At 56.5% G+C, this 15514-nt stretch overlaps 1 protein-coding gene across 5 annotated transcripts in view; it reads right to left on the reverse strand.

Annotated features, from left to right (window-relative positions):
* Nucleotides 1-3117: 3117 nt before the first annotated feature.
* PRKCA (protein kinase C alpha) overlaps nt 3118-15514 on the reverse strand; it is a 294769-nt gene continuing 282372 nt past the window's right edge. For 4 of the 5 annotated variants that reach the window (XM_044938474.2, XM_025279320.3, XM_025279318.3 and 1 more), the window contains 3 exons: nt 11850-11897; nt 9116-9274; nt 3118-9016 (listed from right to left, as the gene is read on the reverse strand). In XM_044938474.2, the coding sequence (XP_044794409.1) occupies nt 9005-9016; nt 9116-9274; nt 11850-11897 (219 nt within the window). In that variant the 3' untranslated portion in view covers nt 3118-9004. The remainder of the gene's footprint in view (nt 9017-9115; nt 9275-11849; nt 11898-15514) is intronic. The other variant, XM_025279319.3, reaches the window with a different exon arrangement.

Below are 15514 nucleotides of genomic sequence, written 5' to 3' on the forward strand. Positions count from 1 at the left end.
CAGGTGGCCCTTAGTTCCTCTCCCCTTGAGTATGGGCTAGACTTAGTTACTGGCTGCTAAGAAAGAGCAAATGGTGGAAGTGATACTGTGTGTCACCCAGGATAAACGGTCAAGGCGCCGCTCCTTCCTTGGTCTGTCTTGAGTCACGTGCTTTTGGGTCAACACTGCCACCCTGTGGACATTGAGCAGCTCAGAGGAGACCCGAGCTGGGCTCCCCAGATGGCTCAGTGGTGAAGAGGCCACCTGCCCGTGCAGGAGACACAGGTTTGATCCTTGGGTTGGGAAGATCCCCTGGAGGAGGAAGTGACAACCCATTCTGGTATTCTTGCTGGAAAACTCCATGGATAGAGGAGCCTGGTGGGCTCCAGTCCATGGGGTCGCAAAGAGTCCGACACCACTGAGCGACTGAGCACATGGAGACCCGATGGTGAGCAGCTGAGCCTTGTGTCAGGAGGCAGGAGGGCGAGTCTTCTCCGAAGCAGACGCTCCCCTGAACGACCTACTGGACCGGCCGGTGCCCCTGTGAGAGCCAGTGGCGTGCGGGGCTGCTACGGAGGGTTCTGAGAGACAGGGTGCTGTTTTTCTCTCTCCACCCACACCCAGACAGCTCAAAAAAGAAAAAAAAGAAAGTCAGGTAAAGGTGGGAGAGAGCCTTCCAGAAATAGTTACAGAAGGGCCTCTGGTTTCAGAGGCATCGGTCAGCTGAGAAAAGGAAGCTTCCCCTTGGTGATGGGGTGGGCTTTGGCTGGAAGCTGAGACAGGAGAGGCCCCCAGGAAGGTCCCACAACCCCAGCCAGGCTGTCTCTTTGGCCTCCTGAGCTTGCAAGGTCAGGAAGGTCAGAGACACCTCACTGTGCTGCTCAGGAAGTGTGTGACTGGAAGCAGTTAATTAAGCTGGGCCTCAGCTTCTGGTCCGTGAGACGGGAACCCCAGCTATATTCTGGGAGGTGTCCTGAGGACTGAAGGGGGTGGTCACATGGCAATTCCTCCAGAGCAAGAGCTGGATCAGAGTCAGTCCTTCCCCTCCTCCCTGTTTAATGATTTCCATGTGGTTTTGACCCCTCCTATCCATCCTTTTCTCCATCAGACCACAGCCTCCCGCCCCTTCCTCCAAGAAGTCCCCCTAGCCTGGCTCACATCTGTGCTCTTCCAGTTGGCTCAGCTTGTCTGGTGTTGCTCCCCTGGGATTGTTAGTTAACCTCTTGGACTTTACTTTCCTCTTCTGTAAAATGGGCACAGCAAATAGGACCCACCTCAGGGAGTCACTGTGGGCTTTAAAAATGCACTTGAAGAAATCAGAATGGTGCCTGGCATGCTTTCGGTACTGTGTGTGCGTGCGTGTGCTTGTGTGCGGGTTTATCATCTGCGCCGTACCCTTCCTTATCTTTTGCCATCTCCCCCGTGTCTACTGAGCCCACACTAACTCTTCTGTTCTTTAGAACCATATCATACACTCCCCTCTCCTGCTTAGAATGGGTCTTCCTGCAATTTACTTATTGAACTAGCTTTTTATAAAAAGCGTCTGGAGGAGACAGGGGTCCTGCCTTCTCAGAGCTGCAGCGCGGCTTGCACACGCCTCTCAAGCCCAGCCCCGCCCTCCCGCGCCGGGGGCTCCTCAGCGTCAGCGGTTCAGCTGCAGCACGATTTTACCCCAGAGCACACGACAGGCCAGAGGAGCGAACCCCAGGGCGTCAGCTGTTACTCAGGTGTCACCGCGGCAGCCATTGCCCCCGGTGCTGGGCTGACGGCGAGATGGACAGCTGGGGTTCCCGCAGCAGAGGCTCGTGGAGGGCTCGGAGCTGATGCTGGACTCACTCCTGTGTGCACGTCGTGTTGCCACCATCCGCCTGCAGACACCTCGGGAGCGTGGCCGAGACACTGACGCTTCGGGTCACAACTGGCCGGGCTCCAGGCAGTCCTGGGACCCATTCCCTCATTCCTTCATCCCACAGACAGGAGCTGCTGCTGTGTGCCAAGCACTCTTCTAGGTGCTGGGGTCCAGCAGGGAATGGTGGACACGCTTGGTTTTCTGGTAGAGCTTGCATTCTGATGGGAAAGGGCACACACGTGCACACAGACAGACACACACACACGAGTGAATAATCGTGTCAGCACCATCGGAGCCCGCCTCCTACCTGTGGAACCTGATGTCACAGGCCAGGCTGGGTGAGGCTGGTGGGCAGTGGGGATGTTTGGTTTGTTTAAGGGTCATGGGGAGCCGCTGGAGGGCTTTACACAGGGAAGGGACCTGCTCAGACAAGGTCACGCTGGGTTCCGGCAGAAGGCCGTGCGGGTGTCGAGGGCGGCCTCAGGGACCCAGGCAGGGAGACCCGTGGACGTGGGTCCCAGCGGCCAGCCTGAGGGCTTTCCCAGAGCAAGCATCTCAGCATTGGCAGCACTGCCCTCTGGGCTGGATCCGCCCTCGCTGTGGGTGCCCTGCGGTTGTAGGATGTTGACAGTCTCTCGTCTTTGGCCCCTGCCTACTGGACACCCGTGCACTTGTCTCCAGACACGACGACCAGAACTGTCTCAAGACATTGCCCAAGGCCCGCTGGGGACAAAGTCACCACCGTGGGGAGTCGCGGCAGGCCCAGCGGGACTCGCTGAGGAGCTGGACGCAGGCGGACAGGGCTGGACACAGGCTGCAGGTGGCACGGAAACCTGCCCACGACCAGGAGGGGCAGGAGCGGGGGGCGGGGACCGCAGGCGCCCCTCAAGCTGGATGACCTGCCGAGCTGACCAGGTGGCGAGTGCTGGCCCACCAGAGGCCGGCCTGCGTCAGGGAGGTCGTAGGTCATGGGCACCAGGTGTCGGGGGGCGGGGGGACGGCTTCCAGGGCAGCGGAGCCTCCGTCTTGAGGTTAATGATGGTGAACCGAGTGCAGCCCTCCTGGTGCTCAAGCCTCCCCATGGCCTCCGCGGGGCCAGACCACCTGCCCACTCTGGCCTTGGGGTCGCCCTGCGCTGTGGCCTTGGGGGCGCCCCACGGTCTGGCCTTGGGGCACCTGTGGTCTGGCCTTGGGGGCGCCTGCTGTCTGGCCTTGGGGGCGCCCTGTGACCACAAGGAAAAGTGCCTGTGCTGCTGCCGAGGATGCACACGAGACCGAGGACACGAAGGGATGGTCATTGTCTTTATTCGAACACACGGGCTTCCAAACTACAGTTAATGTATCTAACAGAGCACATCATGCAAACGGAGATCAGAGGGGACAGTGTTAGAGCAAGGCAGCAGTTTGCACACCCGTCTCGGTCACGATAAACCAAACATGACCAGACAGCTGAACAGCCTTCACCCGTCATCAGTAGGCAGGTGCTCATACAGAAGGGAAACCGCACCCGCCAACCCTGCCTCCTCCACACAGATTTGGGGTCTGATTGACACAGGATGGTTTTCAATTAATGATTTAAACCTGGTGTGTCCTTCAACCCTCCCCCCAACGAGAGCAAAAGCAATGATTTCAAACGTTTCTGATCATCTATAAAAGATATTCTGAAAGAGTCTAATAGAGGAGATAGGAGGTGAATTTTTAGACTCAGAAGAATCACAGCCTTCATGGATGATTTTGAATAGAACCCTCGAGAAAAGAATCACATTTTCCCAGGGAGAGTATCAACAAAAGTCCACCAACAGTCACAGGAATAAAACCTCCTGGAGTGAAGCTGAGGAGACGAGGACACAGTTGTCTAATCAGAAGATGCGATGCCACCTTTTGTCTTATTTTAGAAAAATGTTCTTAGAAAGTAGACTTGATACTGTTTTCTGACAAACGGGTTTTTCTGACAAACAGGGGTTTTTCTGACAAACAGGGGTCCTGTCTGCTCACACGAGAGGTGATGCTGATGGGCACGCTTGCCGCTTTTCTCTGGATGTTGGAGCAGTTCTGAGCTGCCTGCTCGGGGAGACCCCAAGAACTGCACACATTCTTACACTGCATCACTGAACTTTTCCCAAATAACTGAGACCTGGGGACCCTAGGGACGGGAGACAGAGCAGAGGAAACACCCCCTCCCAGGCCAAAAGGTGGCTGCAGAGCCTTGAGGAGCAAGAAAAGGGGCCCCAGGGACCCCCCCCAATCCTGGAGCTACATCTGTACAGAGAACAGAAAGCTTCTTTCTCGTGGTCCAGAGTTTTCAGACTTTAGACAGTGGTGCCCACTGTCTATTAAAAACATCAGGGACATCATTCTTCCAACACGTCCCATCTGGACTTCCAGTCACTGTGAGGGGGCCACCATACCCCGCTAGCGGGAGACAACCCTGCAGCAGAGTGCAGGTCTGGGGCACTCCAGGTGGCCCACCCCAGCTGAGTCCTACAGGCTCCTAGTGATTGGGATCTCATGAAATCATTGGAATCATTGGGATCTTATGAAATCTTATGAACTCATTTTAAAATTAAATGAGTTTTATTTTAAAAACTCATTTTAAAGAAGAATTGATTTATTAAAGTTCTCTATAAAAAAGTACAAATAGCCCAGTATATTCAGATGTTCTGTTGGAATGAACAAATTAGTTTTTTCCATAAGGTTTCAAAAAGTCTTTGGAGCCTGTGGGCCATAGTGCGGGTTATCATAAGGCTGTTTGATGACTGAGTTGGACACACACAATTATTAACTATCGGCTGATCACACAGATCAGAGGCACTGGGGTCCTAATCTCAGCTTTGAACCCTCCTGAGGGCCCCGACATTACAGGATTAACAGAATCGTGGCCGCGTCGTTTCTCTATGGCTGCCTTCCCCCAAGTGTGACGCAGGTGACTTTTCTAACAGCAGACACAGCTTTGTTGGATGGCTGCCTCTGCCCAAACGGGAAACGGTAGGAACGCTGACAGTCACTATATTTCATAAAGTAAACCCAAGTAACTCAAGGAAAAGGTTTTAAAAGACATCTCCCAACACTCCCTGTTAGATTCCAGCGTGGTGACTACCAGCCAGGGGACCTTTTCTCCCCTGCTCCCCGGATCCCAAGAGTCATCTCCGGTTCCCTACCCGGTGCCAGGGCCATGAGGATGTTTCGGGCCCCTGGCAGGAGAACAGACGTGGCTGTCCCTGTGGGGCTTCGAGAAGCAGGAGGCGGTGGATGAGAAGAGGTGACTGCACCAGACGGCAGTGAGAAGGTGCCCGACACGGGACGCTTCCTTTCTGGGGCTTTAAAACCGGACGGCCCCCACTCTGCCTTCCTGCAGCTCTGAGGAACCACCCCCAGCAATACACTCAGACTTCTGCTCGGTGCCCTGGGTGTGTAGGGCGCCTGCGAAGTCCAGCGATTTTGCCCTGTCTGCCCACCCCCGCCCCGGGCTGCAGGAAGCCACTGGGGAAAGCGGGTGTCGGCCCGCCTGCAGGACACTCGGGCCCTACCCAGAGCGGGGAGCCCCTTCACAGGGTGAGGGGCTTGGACGCTCTGGGGGCAGGAGCAGCAAACGCGCTCTCAAGCCTCCGGGAATAGCTACGCCCTCCCAGGGGCTCTCCCCACTTCCCGGCTTCCTCCTGCTGCGGGCGTCCGTCAGTCCTTCTGCGCCCAAGCCCACCCTTGCCTGGACCCCTCGGCCCCCTCCCACGACCTCTCCCGGCCCAGAGCGCAGCAGGGGCCCTCGGGGCCCGTCCCCTGCGTCCCCGTGCCCCACCACAGACCGTGCTCATCCACAGTGCACATCAACCTGGGTCCTCGGGGTCTTCCATCCGATCTTCTCAGCCCGGGTTTCCAAAGACCTCTTCACCCTCTGATTTTCTCCCAAATTCCTGATAAGAAAGCCTAACACACCTCCCTCCGAGGACACAGCGGGCAATGATCCTGCGGGACGGTGAGCTCAGTCATGGGGGCGCACACGCAGATGTGACAAGAGCCATCGCCCGGACCTGGGGCTCCCTGCGACCTCCTGGCCCGCACGGACCTCCCGGGAACCTCTGCAGGCCGCGCACTCCAGGTGCTTCCTCAAACCAGGCCCCTGTGGGTTTAAACAAGATGCCAAGAGGAGGGGCCACCCCCTCCCCGCGGGCCTGCAGCCTCACAGGACCATCCCGCCCCAGCGGCCGCCTCCAGCAGGAAAGGCACGCAACATTCTGAATGGCCTCTGGAGCCACGGGGTCTGGATTCCCCCAGGTCCTGCTGCTGCTGGGCCCACAGGCCCCAGGGATACTGCCCGGTCCTTCCAGGGTTGCTCAGGGGCCTGACCCCTTGAGGCCTCCTCCTTATTCCAACCCTTGGCAGCTCCTCCCTGGGCTTAATTTTACCAGACCCCCATGAAGAGGTGAATCCACAGAACATTGGTTCAATCCACTCTGCTAACCGTCACCTACATGGCGTGTACTTTCAACAGAACTATCGTGGGATGCTCAGTTTCTTAAAAAGCATCAGCTTTGATCTAAATTCAGGGCACAGCCACGCACCGACACGCCCCACCACGGTGACCCTCCGCTGACCCTCATCTTCCCCGGTTTCCCCCAAGTCTGTCCTCAAGCCCATAGCCACTTCCGCAGGGCTGGCCCCACACGGGGGTTTCCGCACGTTCAGAAAGGATGGAAGCCAGCTGGGATGCGGAGCAAGGTTCCAGAGAAAGAGGGACTACTTGGAAGCGTGTTGGCCACGGGAGGACAGAGCGGCTTCCCCGGCTCAGCGCTTGCTGGGGAGCTCTCGGTCGGTCAGAGCCGCCATCCTGGACTGCCCTCCCCTCGCCAGGCGCCTGCCTAGGGACCCGTCCTGGGGTCGCTCCACTCCAGGGCAGGGTGACTGGCTCTGTTTCTTGGGTTCTCTCTATACCTGGGTCTCTTTCCATCAGACCAAATGAGGTATTGGGGAAGATGGGCCAGACCTGCACAGACCCCCCACGGGGGCCCACAGTCCAGCAACGGTGGCCGAAGAAGCTCCTCTTTGCTGGTCTAACCTGGTCTAACCTCTTTCCTACCTGCCACCTCCTCCAATCACAAGTTCCCAGGACGGGCGAGGCCTCTCGTCTCTTAAGGCCCCTCAGGGGTGGTGTGCCAGCTGAGAATCAGGAAAGAGCCAGAACGTAAAAATGAGAAGACATGTCACTGGGAGACACTTTGGGGAACAATGGGGAACAGAGCACCCCCGTGAGGACTGACAACCACGTCCTTCAAAACGCTCTTCCTGCTGTTGGCGGCCGGCTCCCCCCAGGCCCTCGCCGTGACGCTGTCTCACAGGTGTGCTCCCCTCAAGGCCTGGAGAGAGTGCCCGGCCTCCCAAGAGCGTCTGCGGACCGCTCAGGCCTGGCCTCGCTGTCTGCAGGTGTGGAGCGGATGGTGGGTTGTGCCAGGGCTGGCACGCTCCCAGGGCGTCCACGCACCCACGTCAGGAAGGGCTTCCCGTGTCACTAGCAGCAGCTAGGCTGCAGGAGAGAACGGATCAGACAAAGCAAGTCTGGCCTGGGACCGTGATGACGCCACAGCGGCACCCGTGGCCTGGGCCCCCTGGAGCTGGAAGGTCCCCGCAGCCCCAGGAGGGAGAGTGACACAGGACCAGGGCACAGATGGTGCTCGGAGGCCAAGGGCAGGGGGTCTCACCTCAACATTATCTCCCAGACAAAACTAAAACTTCTGTTTGCAGGTAGAATTAAGTATTTATACATATATATGCCTTATTGATCATGTAAAGTAGCCATTCACTTTCAAAATTAGATCTACTGCAATAAAAAATTAATAAAGCTGCAGTAGTGCCAAGGCAGGGCACACACAGAGCGGGGGTGCGGAAGAGGAAGCTCTGCAAGGGGAAGGAAGCTAAAACTTAACCAGAGAAGCGAGTTAGAAACAAGAGCCTTCACAAATATAGCACAGTCGTGTCTTATAAAATTATTATAATACTCTCTTTATACTTTATACGATTATATCAATAATATAGATTCACTTGTTATTGTTTATTATAAACATGCAAAGTTCATTGCATGATGCATTTGCAAAACATATTAAAATCCTTCCAGCAATAAAGCCTCTCTGAGCTGATAGGCATCCAGGTTTCCTGACTCTGCAGCGCCAGGCGCGTCACTCGACATGACACATGGAGGGACCGAAACTGTACTGCTGCTCATCTCAGCGGACGGGGACGGGGGGACTGGGCCCTGGGGCTGCGGCTGGAGCCACACTGGGTGAGCTGACTGTACATCGTACTCTCGTGGACACCACAACCGGTTCAATAAATAAGTACAAAAGGGCTGGGGCGCACGCTTCCACTCCCCAGGCAGCAGGCAGTGAAACGGCAGTGTGTGGGCGGGGTTGGCTAACAACACTGAGTAGTGGCATGATGGCTGATGGCACCCTGGACCAGAGTCATCTCCCGGAGACTATGAATGTCTCTCTCTCTCACACACACACACACACACGCACACACACTGGTCTGTCCTTGATCTGATTTCTTGTGCTCTTTTAGCGGATTCCTTAGAAGATTTGGCCTCTTAAAAAGAAATGCAAGTAGCAAAACAGTTATCAACCAAGTCGGGTACAAGATGACAAATACCCCCAACACCCATCTAGGGTTCTCTTCCTCTTTTTCTAAACCAGTGACCGCAGTAGGAAAACCATGAGCGGGTTACAACCGTCAGCGCCTGGGAGCAGTGAGCTTGCAAACTGGATTAGACTTCTCCCAGCCTCTCGGGTTCTGGGGACAGTGTCCATGGAGGCAGAGGACACAAGCGGCGGGTTTTCTGAAGCGCCCCCCCCCCAACCCCCAAGTCCTGCCTCGCTTTCACTCTGGGACCCCCATTCTTTTATTCCAAAGACGTGGTGGGTGGAGGTGTTTCCGGCCCCCTAGACTGTGTGGGTTCATTTGAACATCTCTGATCGGGAAATCTGGATGGTGAAAATCAACAGAGGGTTTGGGAAACACATCAAACAGTACCAAAAAAAAAAAAAAAAAATGGGGCCAGAGTCTGTTTGCTTTCCAGGAAGGGTCAAACCCCCGCCAGATGTCACCTCTACGTAAAGCGGATGCTGACGTGACGTCATCTTCCGCTGAGATGACGCAGCCGAGCGCGCGGGGACAACCACCCTACAGTTTTCAGGCCTCCACCTGGAACAGGGAGGGCCGAGACCGTCAAACTCTAGGGTGGGGGTCGCTTCCCACGGCGGGGGCGGGGCGCGGGCGAGGCTTCCGCGAGGCGTCTCATACCGCGCTCTGCAGGATGGGGTGCACGAACTGGGGGTTGACGTATGAGAAGCCTTCAAAATCAGACTGGTCGATGTTAGCGATGACCAGCTGGTCGGGCGGCGTCAAGACAGGCTGCCCTCGCGTGAAGAACTTGTCAAAGTTCTCTGCTCCTTTGCCGCACTGTGGAGAGAAGAGGAAGGAGAGGTCGGTAGGGGTTCCGCCACCGACCCGGGGGCAGCTCTCCGCGGGGCGGGCCGGGGTCTCAGGCCGGTCAGGCGTGACGAGCCCTGGAAGGTTTGCGGCCGAGCGGCTGGAGAGCCGGAGCCAGGCACAGCGATCGCTCACGAGGTCACTCGTGGGTGAATCGGCCAACAGCCCGCAACCGGAAGCCAGGCGGGGGGATGGCGTGCCGGGGAGACGGCCCGGCCGCGCTAACAGACCCGGTCTCCTGTGTTCCGCCCACACTCCGCTCCGCCCTTCAGAGCCACGAGGACAGACACCGCATGCTCAGGGCCACGAGTCACTGTGCCAGCTGGCAGGCCGGGACGTGGGGGAATGCACACAGTCGCCCCTGACCTGAGAGGCTGGGGGCCTGTCCCACGTTTGGGTCTTTGCAGCTGTATTCATAAGTTGTGTTATTCTTGTTTCCAGCGAGGAGGTTCTGAAAACCTCAGCCCCTAAATTCATCTTCAGCCAGGACGGGATCAGCATGGAGGTAACACTGGCCTCTTCCTTCCCGGGCTCAGGGGATGGGGTACTTCTGCCAACCAGCAGACAGGCAGCCATGGAGCTCACTGTCTGTGGTTCTGGCCGGAGGGCGTGCGTGCCCGTGTCCCTGGAGGCAGAGTGTCTGTCTGTTCTGGACACCCACCCCTCCCCTCTGGGGCCCAGCAGGCACTTCATGTGCCGGGGCTGCGGGAAGAGCTGCCCTCCTGGGGGTGGGGGTCTGGGAAACACAGCAGCGTAGGCAGCAGTGCTCGGGAGCCTGACCCCCACCTAAGAGGCAGGGGTGTCCTGCTCACACTTGGGTCCCGGATCTCAGGTCAACTCTGAGGCAGAGTGCTGGGGGTGCCCTGGTGACATGAGTGACTATCTCCTCCTCCCCCAGCGGGGACCACAGAGTGGCACGAAGTGGTCCTGAGTCCGCGGAGCTCCCGCACCTCTCACAGGGCATAGCTGAGACATGGGGCCACCCCACACTCCACGTTCCCAGGGAGCACAGAGCGCCTTCAGAGTGAAGGCCAGCAGACACCCACTCCCACATGCAGGGCCCACACCAGACCATTCAGAGTCCAGGCTCTTCAAGGAAGAAAGGACAGGAATTTTCTTCCTGAGACTCAATCAGGGGCCACACTTGATTCATCAGGAAAACCAACGAACAGCAACCAACCTCCGGACACTCTGGGGCCCCCACGACTGGTCGGGACAGAGGTGCGGTGCAGGTGCAGTGGTCAGAGGTGGCCCCAGACTGGCGTGTGCTGGACAGCCCCCTGGGCAGTCCCGAGCCCAGACTGCCTCTGCGTCCACAGCAGTGCGTCTAACACCCCAGGAAGGTGGGGGTTCGGAGCTGAAGCGCCTGGCAGCTGCTTCAGGCAGCACACACACTCCCCCCGAGAAGATGGGGAGCGAACACCCGCCTCCCGCGGCTGCCATGAGGTCAGAGGAGCAGCTGGGGGACCCTGAGCCGGCAATCAGGTCTGACGCGGACCCAAGACGGGCCCCACGGACGCGGGCATCTGGCGGGGACTAGGCACGCGGCTAACTCGTGAGGGATGAATGAACTATTAATAATCTACCTCCTGCCCCACTCTGGATGGAGCACTGCCCGCCTAGTTCATTGGACATTCCTGTGTCTCCCACCCCAATCCCTGCTCTGGATCAAACTGCCCGCCTGGTTCTCTGGACGCTCCTGTCCATTTGGTAAAATCATCGATGAGTGAAATGAATTGGGGAGGTCAGGCTGGCAGGAGTGCGGCGTCAGGAGGGGGTCGCGGGGGCCTGGGATGCGCACTCCCCTCCTGGAGCCCCACAGAGTTCAGAGCCTCTGCATCTGTGCACAGGGCTGCGGGGATGAGACGGCGCCTGCTCCTCGGATACTCAGCTGGGACCCCGGCCTGCGAGGAGCCAGTGACCACACACAGCACACACGCTGGTCTCAAGCCTGCCCTTCACACCTGAGTGTCCTGGTGACAGAGAGATCAGACCCACAGGCACCAGCATGGGAATCAGGGTGAGTGTGAGTAGCTCCAAAACGCTGAGTTACAGAGCAGAACACCAAACCAAACTCAGCACAGCGGGAAGGGTGTGGAACGAAGCTGGAGGAAAGGTGAACAGCGCAGCGAGGGGAGGACACTCCCCGCGGGCGGGGACCGTCTGCCGAGGACCAGACGTGGCAGCGTCGTCTCAGGGGCGGCTGTGCCTGCATCCCATGCCCTGGTCTGGGGAGCCAACCTGCACGGTGGTCCCAGCAGAGGGGGCGGGGGGCACATCGCCCGCAGTGGGGCTCAGCTCCCTGACTCTCTATTTAGTTAAGGAACCGGTGGAAGAAACGAGCGGGCGCCTCCCGGGAGGTCCCGTCCACACCAGAGAACCGTCTGGTGAGGGGCTGGGACACCGGGGCATCTGTGCTTCCTCAGACCAGCATGTGGAGGGCGGGGGCTCCGTGCACGGCCCAGGCAAGCGGGAGCACACGCCAGGATTAGGCAGTGCGGTTAGTTTGTTCATCGCATCACCCAAGGTTCCAAGAGGTGCTCACCGAAGGCCTGGACGCCCACTGAAGCCAGTGCATTTTGGTGCAGAAAGTCTGGGGGGGAGAACGGACAGAGGAGGGTTTGGAAGAGAGTCAGTGCCCGTGCAGAGGAGCCACAGGGTCACGCGAGCCACATGGGCACCCCTGAGGTGGACCTCCGTGTGAAGGTTCACGCACGCACGCAGCCTTCTGGAAGCTTACAGAAGCGAGTGAGCAGCAGGCATGGTCCGTGCCGAGGGTGGTCTTACATCCTTCCCTGCGGCTTGACTGCCTCTTTCCACACACACAGGTTGTATTTTAATGATAATTCAAAAAAATGAAAAAAAAAAAAAAATGGACTGGGGCCTCTTTCACCTCCTGCCAACGTTCCCTGGAGATGGGCCCTGAGGCTCTGACAAAATTAAACATAACTCCTCTCCCTGCCCGCAGAGCCTCTTAGGAAAGGCCATTCCTGGTCAGGAGGTGGCTGATTTATGGGTGACTTTGCCCATAAATGGGGCTTCCCTGGTGGCTCAGATGGTGACGAATCTGCCTGCAAAGCAGGAGACACGGGTTCAGTCCCTGGGTCAGGAAGATCCCCTGGAGAAGGAAATGGCAACCCACTCCAGTATTCTTGCCTGGAGCATCCCATGGACAGAGGAGCCTGGCAGACTACAGTCCATGAGGTTGCCAAGAGTTGGACACGACAGGGCGACTAACACTTGAGCACTCTGCCCGTAAACAGACGCACTGAAGGGGCGGGTTCCTGCAGCATGAGGGCCTGCGTATCTGAGGGCAGAGGCTGCAACTCATCGCGGCCCGTATTCTCTGGCATAAACACACATGCCTCCTGGTCTTTCTTCACACTAACAGCCAGCTTCACGGCGCTCGAGGCTGCTTCTCCAAGGAGGGCTGTTGTCCTGAGTAGCATCGTGGGGGACCTTCCTCCACACCACGGCCAGTGACCACAGGTCTGCACTTTTCCCCGTTGCCTCTACCTCCCCACCCCGCCCCACAGCTCCCTGGGTCTTGCAAAAGAGCTGCTTATCATATCGATAATTATTTTAAAAGTCTCATTTCTTCACATTTCTCTTTTGAGCAGAACAGCATTTGGGAGCACAATTACCAAGGAATAGGAAGACTTCTTGCCTCCAATTAACCAAGAAGATGCCATCGTGGACACGTTCCAGGCTTAAATCAACACGAGCACATCACCTATGGCAGATTCCAGTCCCCCAAGGCTGGTTGTGTCCCCACGCCGTCGCTGCCGCTCCCAGAGCCTTGAGCATCTTGATTTTAATTAGCATCATTGCAGCTGGTTCCGCGGCCAGGCTATGAGAAGGAACCGCCTGCCACTGGAGAGGGCAGATGAGACGCGGCGCGGGCCCACTTGGCACCGAGACTGATTCAGCCTCTGCAGTCCTTGTCCTCCCTGGAGGGTAGCTGCTGCCCCGTGTAAGCACCTTCTTAGAGCAGAAGACTACAGCAGCGTGGGATGCCCTTGAAGGTGAAAGTGTAGTCACTCAGCCGTGTCCGACTCTTTGCAACCCCCATGGACTGTGGCCCACCAAGCTCCTCTGTCCATGGGATTCTCCAGGCAAGAACAGTGGAGTGGGTTTCCATGCCCTCCTCCAGGGGATCTTCCCGACCCAGGAATTGAACCTGGGTCTTCTCCATTGCAGTCAGATTCTTATCGTCTGTGCCACCAGTGAAGTCTGAGAAGCCCTTAGTTCTAGGAAATACACATGGAATAATGTCGGTGTGAGCGTGTGGCTTTCTCTCAGGTGACTCAGAAAATACATATATGTGTATCCTCAGCTCCCTGTGTGTCACAGAGACGCAGAGGAAGGAAGACACGGGGCAGTGGTGGAAGGTTAACACTTAGGGGGTCCAGGGAAAGGGGATTCAGCAATCTCTGCAGTTCTTCTGTAAGTCTCAAGTTATGATCATTTCAAAATAAATAAAAAATACTAGAACACTGCACTAACTTGGATAGTAAAACCATCATCAGACTACCTAAACAAACTGAGGACCCTGTGAGATAGGACTTCGAGGCGAATCTGACTGTATGTCTTATCACCGTCCAGATGAAAGTTCTTTTCTGTTTTCCGTCTCCTTTAGATAAAATAATAACAGTAATTTCTCAAGAAAGGCCACCTGACACAGGCAGCCCTGTTCCTAAAGTTCTCTGCTCCCCCGTCAATCCTGGGTGTATTTCTCAGCATTCACTTTGTGGATTAATTTCTAGTCACCATTCCAGTGCAGTGGACGCTTCTGGCTGACCCGTGAACTAACTGTTCTGCCCCTTGGTGCTGGCGGATAGGATTCGAGAAGAGAAGCACCAGTTAACTCTCTGATTAGGATATCCACATCAACTGTTATTTCTCGTAGGCAGGCTGAACAGAAACGTGAACGCTGTTCTCGGGCTTTTTAGTCGCATGAATAATTGTTGTTCAGTCATTCAGTCTTGTCTTGGTTCTTTGTGACCCCATGGACCGCAGCAAACCAGGCTTCCCTATCCGTCACCATCTCCTGGAGCTTGCTCAAACTCAGGTCCGTTGAGTCGGTGAAGCCATCCAACCATGAACAATAAATCAAGATAAAAGCCTACAAGATGCAAAGTGACACTGGAGAGTCTCAGGCTCACATATGCTCCTGAGGGCAGCTGCAGGGATGAGGACTCAGGCCTTTCATGTTTTCAGGAAAAACAAACAGAAAGTGCTTTCCTCCTCCAGGGAGTTCTCCGGGTGCTGGCCAGGCAGGCAGCTGCACCGTTCTCTCCTGATACCTCGTTGTTTATGGATGTCACCGGGATGCAGCCCAGACCCTCTCATTTCTCATTAGTAATCGGGCACGAGTCGTTTCAGGAGCAGCATCTTCTTTAAACTCAAAAAAGGGACCTTCTTACATGAGATCTTTGGGACGCAGCCTCTTTTGATGACTCCGCTTTGTCTTTCAGATCATCAGGCAAAGCTGAGGTTCTTGCTTTGTGTATTTCCTTGAAGAGAAAACTGAAACCACCAGCTTGTTTTGTACTTTTTTTCCATAAAGGAAGCTACGTGGCTGCCCTGTCTCCAGGAGAGAGCATGGCAGCACAGTGTCTGGTTTTGCTTCTGCTTTGGTTTTTCCAGATAAACCAGTACATGAGGGACAGCCTGTCTCCTGGAACAGCCTCTCCACCGTCACATGGGGTCTCCCACCTTGGGGGCTGCGGGAGACTTGCCCCACCCTGGGGGAAATGGCCGTGGCCACTCTCCTCCCTGCTCTCGTTCACGTGAGACCCGGGACAGAGCCCAGGCCATGCTGTACTGCAGAGCCTGCCCTTTATGCTGCTGAGAGGGTGAGTTCTGTTGGAGCCTCCTGGGGGCCCAGGGCCATCAGGAAGTGCACCGGGCTGTGGGATTCCACATCTTCCAGGCACGTGGGTGCAACTTCAGGGATGTAGCTTTGGGGGTGGGGGGCAGGTGCTAATAGCCCTTAATCCAATAAATCTCAGGGAAGTTGGCTCTGCAGCACTTGCTATGAAAGCGACGAGCGGACTTCACCAAGACTGACAGGCGAGGCAGCCAGGGCTTTAAATGCTGCTTGGAGCAGAGCTGTTCTCAGAGTTGGGCTCACTGCATGGGGAGAGGAAGAGCTGCTGGCAGAAACAAATCTGCCTCATATTTTGTCAGCAGCAAAAGCCAGGGTGG

The sequence above is a fragment of the Bubalus bubalis genome, chromosome 3 (genome assembly GCF_019923935.1).
Source record: "Bubalus bubalis isolate 160015118507 breed Murrah chromosome 3, NDDB_SH_1, whole genome shotgun sequence".
Taxonomy (NCBI): domain Eukaryota; kingdom Metazoa; phylum Chordata; class Mammalia; order Artiodactyla; family Bovidae; genus Bubalus; species Bubalus bubalis.